This window comes from Salpingoeca rosetta (genome assembly GCF_000188695.1).
Source record: "Salpingoeca rosetta unplaced genomic scaffold supercont1.10, whole genome shotgun sequence".
Taxonomy (NCBI): Eukaryota; class Choanoflagellata; order Craspedida; family Salpingoecidae; genus Salpingoeca; species Salpingoeca rosetta.
In genome coordinates, this window is record NW_004754924.1 from 1,346,941 (window position 1) to 1,356,458 (window position 9,518).

Below are 9,518 nucleotides of genomic sequence, written 5' to 3' on the forward strand. Positions count from 1 at the left end.
TCGTCGCACGGCCTTCTGAACGTTTCCGGGCAGCGGGGCGTCAGGAAGGGTTGCAGAAGGTTCACGGTCCACGCTGGCAGAAGCAGCTGCTGCACTCCGCTCACTGCTGTCGTCGTCTTGCTGTTGTTGTTGTTGCTGCTGCTCTGGCTGGGATTGTGCCTGCGGCTGTGCGGGTTGTTCCTCTTGCTGTTGCATCTGCTGCTGTTGTTCTGCCGCTGATGTGTCGTCGTGTTCCTCGGGCTCTGGCCTGCTCCGTCATGGTACAGACGACGATGCACACGAGGTTGCCACGGAAACAGTGAGACACAAACAATACGAATTGGGGCGGGGGAGAGGAGATGTAAGGAAAAGGACGAATCATTCACTTGCTCAACAGTAGCAAAAACAGAGCGCACAGCCGGTACAATACGACCAGAGAGAACAACAACACGGGCAGCAGCAAAAGCACCAGCACATGGTCACGGCACCAGTACCTGGACGGCTCCTGCTGTTCCCGTGGCCGCGAGCCATCACGCTGCATCGCCAGCGCGCGCACACACACACACACACACACACACACACACACACACACACACACACACACACACACACACACGCACACACACGCACACACGGGATGAAATTGGTGTGGGGTATGTGTTGATGGTGAGGTTGTGGTGCATATGTGAGTTGTGTGCGCATGTCATGGATGAGCACACGCGAGCTCATACGTACTTTTTTTGTTGTACACACATAAACACGAGTATCTGTGCGCCCAACATGCCCCCTTTCGGGAAAAAAAAAACAAGGACGAGTGACTGCATGCAGGCTGGAAAACGCACCGTTGCGGGGCGATGAGGCCGTTGCTGCTGCTCCGCCTCCATTTCCTGCTCCTCTTCTGTGACAACAGAGAACAATACACACAACCACACAACCACGCGCACAGATGCACATGAGCACACGCACACACACAAATTAAGCATGTTCTCCAAACCAACAGCAACAACCACAACAATCTCTCTCTCGCCCTCCTTCGCTTCCTGCGCCACCGTACGTTCGCGGCGAGCAGAGCGGCGGTCGCGTGTGCCGCGTGCCGACGGCTGTCTGTCTGCACGTGCCGATTTGTCGCGCGTGCGTTCACGACCGCCCTTGGTTGCGGAGCGGGCGGAGGCAGCGCGGGAGGAGCGGTGGCGTTCGTCGTCCGTCTTGCTGCTTGCGCTCTCACGCGAGGGCTTTTTCTTGGCAGCCGACTTGCTGCTGCTCTTGCTCGCCCGGCTCGACTTGTCCCCTTTTGGTCTGCAACATAATGAAAAGGGTGACGGTGAAGGTGGTGGTTTGTGCACGAGTGATGTGGGAGCAGGTGGTGGGGTGAGCAGGTGGTGGGGTGAAGAGGTGGGGGGGGGGGGCTTGAGCACTGAAATTCGGCCATGAGGCAGTGGCAGCATCACCGGCAAAGAGCGCCTACAGTAGCCACCACAACAACTGCAACAACTGCAACAACTTCAACTGCAAACAAAGGCAGCTGGCGCACCGTTCACCGGCAAGCACACGCTGAACTGCATCTGTTGAGTCCACCTGAACACACAACAAACAGCACGTTAGGCAAACGCAAACGCAGCAGTGGTGCGGCAATTGAACACGATTGTACCTTTGCGCATGCATCTGCATCTGCTTGATGCTAATGTGCCATCACAGCCATGTGCACGTGCACAACAAAACATGCACAGCCCATAGAGTCAAGCCCCCCCCCCACACACACACACCTCTTCGAGGACAGCATGTGCCATGGCTTGGAGCCATTCGTTGGTGTGTACGGCATCACGACCTGCGACAATCTTGCTTGGCCTTGCCTTGAGGGATTTGCCTGTGGCCATGACGGTTGTGTCAATGGCCTTTTGCAAGAAGGTTATCTTGGCTTCCTTTTCCTTCACCTTGCCGGAATCCTGTACAAAACGAAGCCAGTCCAACATGTTTGAGATGTTCGATGCTCACACGTCACACGCACGCGATAAGCGCGAGAGCACAACCAGCACACACGCATACGACGTACGAGTCGCTTACCACACACACACACACACGCATACGACGTACGAGTCGCTTAACACACACACACACACACACACGCATACGACGTACGAGTCGCTTACCACACACACCACATACACACACCACATACACACACATACACACACCACATACACACATACACGCCACACACGCACGCACGCACGCACACCTTCTCGTCTGCTGCGTAGAGACCCTCGAGAAATGCAGAGGACTTCATGAGGTTTGTGACCACATCGTGGAGGAAGCGAAAGGGAGGCTTCTTCAGCAGCTTTGCCGTCAACGGTGGTCGCTTGATGACCTTTCCCAGCGTGGCGATGGTCTCTTCCACGGCCGCGTTCAGCGCCTCATCGTCACTCATGGTGATGGTTGCAAAACAGGTCGCTTTCGTCACAAACCAGCCGAGACAACCAATGATGCGTTCACAGCTTTGTGTGTGTGTGTGTGTGTGTGTGTGTGTGTGTGTGTGTGTGTGTGTTTGCGTCGCAGTTGAACAAGATCCGTGACAGCGCTAGCTTGCTAGCGAGCGAGCAAGTCCGACAAGTCCAACAAGTCAAACAAGTCGCTCGCTGGTTGCTCGAAGTTGTGGTGCTGCTGGTGTTGTGTCGTTGATGGTTGTTTGGTTGGTGGTCGTTAGCCGAATGTAACCGATACGGACGATTCACCGTTTTGCCCGTGACTTTTCTACTGTGGTAAATTCAAGTCAATCCTGTTTAGTGCCAATTTCAAGGGGCGAAATTCGGTGCACCGATTGTCGCCTCAACGCGCGTTCGTTGCGAACACAAGCTGAAGCCACATCCACGAACGACGATAGCGGTTATGACGCGCCGACGCGTGCGCAGCGGCACGAGCAACAGCAGCAGCAGCAGCAGCAATCGGAGGCGAGGGAGGAGCGGAAGCCGCAGCACCAGCAATGCTGTCGGTGTTGCTGCTGGTGCTATCAGCAGCAACGGCGGCGGCGGTGGCGGCGACACAAAGAGTAAACGGGCGTCGAGGTCTGCCAGTCGAAACAGAGGCGCAGCCACCACTGCTGACACATCACAACACACAGCAACACCAGCAACAAGCACACGCGCAACAACGGCAAGCACAGCACACGCAGAGGCGCGAGGCCGAATTGGGAGCAGAAGTGCTGCAAGTCGTGTGGGCAGATCGGCGGCAGCAACAACAACAACAACAACAACAACAACAGCAACACCGCCACGCCGCGGGCTGTCCTTCTTCACCCGCCGCGCCCTGCGCAAGAAACGGTGCGTTGTCCCTGACAAAACCCACAACACACAACGCCACCCAACTTCGCCACCCTGACATGCATTCCTTTGGTGGCGTTGTTGTCGTTTTGAAAGCAAAGCAGCCGCAAACCGTTTTGCGACCACCGCCACCATTACCCAAACACAGACCAAGCCTACGAGCAAGGCTGACCTTGTTTGGTGGTGGTTGTGGTGGTTGGTGGTGACCGCGTGTGTGCTTGTGTGTTTGGTTCTGGTGGCTGACCAAATCTCCCCGTCTCCGTACTCTCTCACGCACACTGTGTTGACAACGCGCGCTCTTTGCTTTGCTTGTTCCTCCACTCGCACCACACGCGTCAATTGCGCACTTTTTCCCTCCCTTGCTTTGTTTGGGTGCTGTTTCGTTTGCTTCTGAGCCACCACCTCCTCCTCCACCTCCTCCTCTCTCCTGCACCTGCTTTGTGTTGGTTGCGACCGACCACCCTTATTCTTCGACGTCGCCTCATCTCCACAACATCCCTCACACTTCACACGCCAACCAAACACTCACTCTCGCGGGATTATCATCGACACGGGGATTCATCTCACCTCACCCACCGGACCTTTGATCTTGCTCGCCGTGTTGGCTCCGTGTGACTTGACTTGACTTAACTTGACTTGACCGACTGTGGCTGACCGACTGACTGCTCTTCCACCTCATAGGTGAGTGAGTGTGTATGTGTATGTGTGTGTGTGTGTTGTGATGCGGTTTGTTGGTGTTGGAGGAGCGGAGGGGGGTGCAGAAGGGCGTCGGGGAGAGGCGGGAAGCGAAGGCTGTGGTGGTTTCGTGGTCTTTCTCCCGTCCCGAACGAGCCACGCACGCAAGGCGGCAAACCACTTGCACCCCACAGACACATTCATTGGTAGCGCGCATGTGCACACACTCACACACACACTCACACTCACGCACACACACGCATACATACATACACATACACATACACATACACATACACGCACGCATACACATACATTAACACGCACACGCACGGATACATACACATACACATACACATACATTCACACACGCACGCCCCAACAGGAAAGCAATTATGCAGGCCGGGATCAACGCGCACGCGAGCGCCGACGAAAGCGAAAACCGCTTCCACACAGAAGCATCGTCAGGCACCAGCAAGCAGACTGACCAGCTGCCAACATTTCTTGATATGCAGCTTCCCCAACAGGGGCAGCAACACCACCACCAACAACAACAACAACAACACACAGAGAACCACCACCAACAGCAACAACAACAACAACAACAACAACAACAACAACAACAACAACAACAACAACAACAACAACAACAACAACAACAACAACAGCAGCAGCAGCAGCAGCAGCAACAGCAACAGCAACAGCAACAGCAACACTCAGATCAGCAGCAACAACAGCAGTCGCTGCCCACACTTTCACACGAGGCATTCTCCAATGCACTCACAGACACAGACGTACGTCCATGATACTGGATGCTGCTTGATCTGCGCTTCCTTTGTTGAATGCGATTTTGTCGTGCTGTGTATGTGTGTGTGTGTGGGTGTGTGTGTTGAGGTTGTTGTTGCTTGTTGTTCTCTTCACGTCCCATCCTGTCTCACGTAGCGCATTCTCTCTCTCTCTCTCTCTCTCTCTCTCTCTCTCTCTCTCTCTCTCTCACACGATCTCATCTGTTTATCTGTTTCATCGATACAACACCAACACCCCACTTCCCTCCCCAACACTTGCAACCCACACGCGTGTGCAGACGGCCGAGTTTGAGATGGCAACTGCGCCGTCGCAGCCACGCCCGCAGTCTCCAAAGCGGCCCACACTCAAGATCCGCTCCCGCTCCAACTCCCCCAGCCCGCGCGCCGTCCCATATGCAGACGTGCACGCGCACAGGAGACGTGCCCACTCGTCCTCGCTCGCCAACAGCACATCTGCTGGCAGCGCACGCAAGCCGCCGAACAAGGAGTTCCGCCAGCGATGCTACACGACGCCAGACAACGCGTACGTCCAGCACGTTAATGTGCAATTGTGTATGTGTCTGTCTGTCTGTCTGTCTGTGTGTCTGTGCGTCTGTGTGTCTGTGTGTGTCTGTGTGTGTGTGTCTGCGAGCAACTGCATGCACAGTTGCAGCGCGACAAGTCCGCACCCATGTGACATCTGCCTTCAACAGTGCCCTCACACCTACATCACTGCCGCGTTTTGTTCCATCCACCCCCCCCCCCTTTTCCTTCCCCCTCTGTACAACAACAGCAACCTGCCTGACTATGCAGCCAAACCAGTGCTCCGCTCGCCTTACGATGACAACGAGTTGATGCCACCGCCGCCGCCGCCGCAGCCACAGAATGTGCGCTATGTTGTCAACACGAAGATTGAGGATGATCTCGCAAAACTCTTCAACGTCGCCCTTGGCGGCCTGGCCGCACCCACATCCCGTGAGTGTTGTTTTGGTCGCGCATTGCGTCAAATTGTGTCTGCCTGTGTGTGTGGGTGTGTGTGTCTGTGTGGGTGTGGGTTTGTCTCTGCGTGTCTGTGTGTGGATGTCTGTGTTTGTCTCTGTGTGTCTGTGTTTGTCTCTGTGTTTGTCCGTGTGTGAGTCTGTTTGTGTCTGTGTGTGTGTGTGTGTGTCTGTCTGTCTGTCTGTATTTGTTCTTGTGTGTCTGTGTGTCTGCTTTTGAGAGGGAGGGGTAGGTCTCCAGGTACGTGATAGCATCCATATTCACCGTGTCCACCCCCTTCACCATCGTCACCAACCACATCAGAACCGCCACTGCGCAACCGCGATCTCCCCGATTCCTTTTGGAACCCGGCCAGCAAATCGGTTCGTGGCAGCGCCGTCTTGGTGTTCTCAAGTGATGGGATGACCAAGTCGATCACTGCAACAACTCGCATGTACTTGCACACAATCGCAAACACGCACACGCACACGCACACGCACACGCACACAATCGCATACACATACACACAAGAACCCCTCACTCCCCACCTCACCAAAACCTCCTTTCACGTTGCAGATGGTGGCCACGCTCGGCGAGCAGCTGATGCAGCCCAACAGCAGCAGCAGCAGTAGCAGCGCTGCGCCCGCAACATCAAACCTGGGACGCACCGTGTACACCCCCGAGAAGGGTGTGGTGGTGACATCGCAGTCTGTGTCGGCGTCACCGCAGCAGTACTCGCGCAGCAACACCATCTCCACGGCCTCCCCCGCTGGCGCGCGCTATGTCAGCAGCAGCAGCAGCAGCAGCAACAGCATGCAGGGGGTGCGGCAGTTTCCTCACCGCCATAACAGCGCCAGCCACCACCATAGCCATCAGCATCAGCAGCACCGCGCGTCGTCATCGAGTGTGCATGCCACGCCGGTGCGTTCCGCGACACAGCCTGCGAGCTCCCTGGCCAACTTCCGGAGCGGCAGCTTTGGTGGCCCCAGCTCATCGTCCGTCAAGCAGTCGCTGTTCCAGCCCATGTCCACCTCCGCCAGCACATCCGTTGCCACCAGCACATACAACACGGCCACGACGGTGTCCAGTGCACAGGCCACGCGCGCCTTCACCTCCACCATCCCGGCGTCTTCGTCGTCCACGTCGTTCCAGCCGGCCGACGACCACACTGTCAGCAGCACCGTCACATGCACGTCAACCGCCCTCCCCACGGCAGGGCACGGCCAGAACCAGCGCACGCACGCGCTCAACGCAAGCCCAGAGAGCATGCAGAAGCACGAACTCAACACGGCGTTTGTTCGCCCGTTTGACAAGAGCGCGCACCACACAGCGGACGCCCCACGCGAGGCAGACATCACACCCCCGGATATGCAGCTTCTGCATGACACGAGCGACCCTTTCGCTCTCACTGCCGGCCGCTCCAACACGCACTCGCCCTTCACTCTCCCAGACTTTACCGGCATGAACGGCTCCCCCAACAACTCAGACGAGGTGTGTGTGTGTGTGTGTGTGTGTGTGTGTGTGTGTGTGTGTGTGTGTGTGTGTGGGTGTGGGTGTGGGTGTGGGTGTGGGTGTCTTGTGTTAGTGTCTTTTGTTAGTGTCTTTTGTTAGTGTCTTTTGTTCGTATCTTGTGTCTTGTGTGTGTGTGTGTGTGTGTGCTCGTGTTGTGGCGTTTGGTTACGTGTGTGTGCGTACATGGCAGACCAAACGTGCACTGCGCTGCGTTGTTAAATATGCGCGCAGTTGCACTGTTTCAGGCCTGGCTTCCTTCCCACGCTTTTCTTCTGGTGCCCTGTGTATCCAACTCTTGCACGGCCTCACACACACCATCCACCCACCATGGTTACATCCACTCGCATGCGCCACGGGGTATCCAGCTCCCTGCCTTGCCTGATTTCACGGGCTCCTTCGAGGGCACGGACGACGGCATGGATCTGTTTGGCAACGTGGGCGACCTCATTGACGCAGAGCTCACGCTCCTCGGAATGCCGGACGCGAACCCGGGCCTGTTTGAGGACTTTGCTCGCCCGTTTGCACAGCACAGCGACAGCCAGCAACAATCACACCAGCAGCACCAACAACAGCAGCAACAGTCGCAACAGCAATCACAACAACAGCAGCAGCAGCAGCAGCCGCGTCGTGCGTCGTCAACGCAGCACATGCATCATTATCAGCGCCACTTCAACGTGCAGCACACAACAACCCTGTAGAGATGGGTCGCCATCCCGCTTTCACTCACCACACGAGGCCAAAGCGTTTGCGTTGCGGTCCTCTGTTGCGGTGCCTTTTGTTGTGTGTCTTGTGCCGGTGTCGGGTTTGGTGTTGTTCTTTACAGTTCCGTTGGCGGCCCGACAAGAACAGGGTCTATGTGTGCACACACACACACACACACACGCAAACACACACACACGCAAACAGACAGTCACGTTCACACACACACACACACTATAGCACATGGACGCAGTGCAGTGCTGTGCGTGTGATGCTGTTGTTTGATGTTGACAGGTGCACGCTGCTTGACTTTGTCGTGCTTGTGGCTGCGCTCATCATCCATCACCTGACTTCGTTTTCACTTCTTTCCACCTTTTTCTTTTCCCTCCTTCTTCTTTTGTTTGCCTTTTCGTTGTTGTTTGAAGCATTCATTGACTTGTTTACAACACATCGCTCGCCCTCACTTGAGTTTGTTTGCCCCCCCCCCCCTTACATCTTCGTGTCGCAGTTGGTTCTGTCTCCTCGCACTGTTTGTCACCTTCGGTCAACTCACTCACCCATTTCACCAGCGTTGAAGAAAGTTTGCATTGTTACCCATTAAACTTCACGAACAACAAGCAGCAAGACGATGATGATGATGGCAGGTGCTGAACTGCGGTGGCTGGCGGTGGCGGTGTTGTGGTTGTCGGTGAGTGCGCCGGGTGTCCAGGGCTTGATCGCCCGGCCAGCGCTGCCACCGCGAGGCTGGAACAGCTACGACAGCTTTGGCGCCAGCAACGGCACGGAGACAGTGGAGGTGGCGGCGGCCATCTCAAAGTCCCTGGCCCCGTTTGGCTACCAGTACGTCACCATCGACGAAGGCTGGTTCCGCGAGAGCGACAACAGCATTGCCCTCGACCAGTGGGGGCGCATGATTCCCGCAAAGTCAAAGTACCCGTTTGCAAACGGCAGCTTCAGGGAACTGGCCACAACCCTGCGCATCAGGAACCTTACCCTGGGCCTCTGGACCATGTTTGGCGTTCCAGCTGACGCCGTGGCTCGCCGCTTGCCAATCCGGAATTCCACATACACCGCAGATCAAATCTCCCTCGGCGTCAACACCACTTGTCCGTGGGCTCAGAATCTCACATATGCAATCAACACCACCCATCCAGGCGGTCAGGTCGGTTGTTGTCTCATGTGTGTGTTTGTTGGCTGGGGAGCAGAGGTAGATTGTGTGTGCGGTTGTGTGTGTGGGCGTGATTTGTGATGTGTGAAGTGTGTGTGTGTGTGTGTGTGATTTGTGCAAGTGTGCGTGCGTGTGTGTGTGTGATTTGTGCAAGTGTGCGTGCGTGTGTGTGTGTGTGTGTGTGTGTGTGTGTGTTGACATGCACACAGTTGCACGCACACACGCGCTTGGTTTCTCTCAGCCGCCGACGTTTATCCCATGATGCTGCGCGCGTTCATTCATTTGCGCGCAACGTGCCGCATTCATTCATCACTGTGCAGGCGTATTACGCCTCTCTTGTGGAGCTGTATGAGGAGTGGGGGATCGGGTTCTTGAAGATGGACTGCACATTCGCAGAGAACATGACCC

The 9,518-nt window shown here is 55.9% G+C and overlaps 3 protein-coding genes across 3 annotated transcripts in view; 2 read left to right on the forward strand and 1 right to left on the reverse strand.

The window, feature by feature from the left end:
* PTSG_04592 (uncharacterized protein) overlaps positions 1 to 2,685 on the reverse strand; it is a gene marked incomplete at its 3' end in the record, with an annotated part of 5,015 nt that extends 2,330 nt beyond the window's left edge. Inside the window, exons 1-7 of the mRNA XM_004994629.1 lie at positions 2,216 to 2,685; positions 1,743 to 1,922; positions 1,511 to 1,554; positions 1,034 to 1,275; positions 822 to 877; positions 474 to 514; positions 1 to 247 (exon numbers count right to left, since the gene is read on the reverse strand). The exon at positions 1 to 247 is cut by the window's left edge and continues 17 nt beyond it. Coding sequence (XP_004994686.1) covers positions 1 to 247; positions 474 to 514; positions 822 to 877; positions 1,034 to 1,275; positions 1,511 to 1,554; positions 1,743 to 1,922; positions 2,216 to 2,404 — 999 coding nt within the window. The 5' untranslated portion in view covers positions 2,405 to 2,685. The remainder of the gene's footprint in view (positions 248 to 473; positions 515 to 821; positions 878 to 1,033; positions 1,276 to 1,510; positions 1,555 to 1,742; positions 1,923 to 2,215) is intronic.
* A 95-nt stretch (positions 2,686 to 2,780) lies between these two features.
* Positions 2,781 to 7,941, forward strand: PTSG_04593 (uncharacterized protein; the record flags this gene model as incomplete). The annotated part of the gene is made up of 7 exons (XM_004994630.1): positions 2,781 to 3,293; positions 4,354 to 4,762; positions 5,053 to 5,297; positions 5,547 to 5,728; positions 6,056 to 6,114; positions 6,308 to 7,222; positions 7,609 to 7,941. The coding sequence occupies exons 1-7, from the start codon at positions 2,863 to 2,865 to the stop codon at positions 7,939 to 7,941; spliced, it is 2,574 nt and encodes an 857-aa protein (XP_004994687.1). The 5' UTR covers positions 2,781 to 2,862.
* A 638-nt stretch (positions 7,942 to 8,579) lies between these two features.
* The window catches only part of PTSG_04594 (uncharacterized protein), a gene marked incomplete at both ends in the record, with an annotated part of 2,977 nt that continues 2,038 nt past the window's right edge, over positions 8,580 to 9,518 (forward strand). Inside the window, 2 exons of the mRNA XM_004994631.1 lie at positions 8,580 to 9,104; positions 9,431 to 9,477. Coding sequence (XP_004994688.1) covers positions 8,580 to 9,104; positions 9,431 to 9,477 — 572 coding nt within the window. The remainder of the gene's footprint in view (positions 9,105 to 9,430; positions 9,478 to 9,518) is intronic.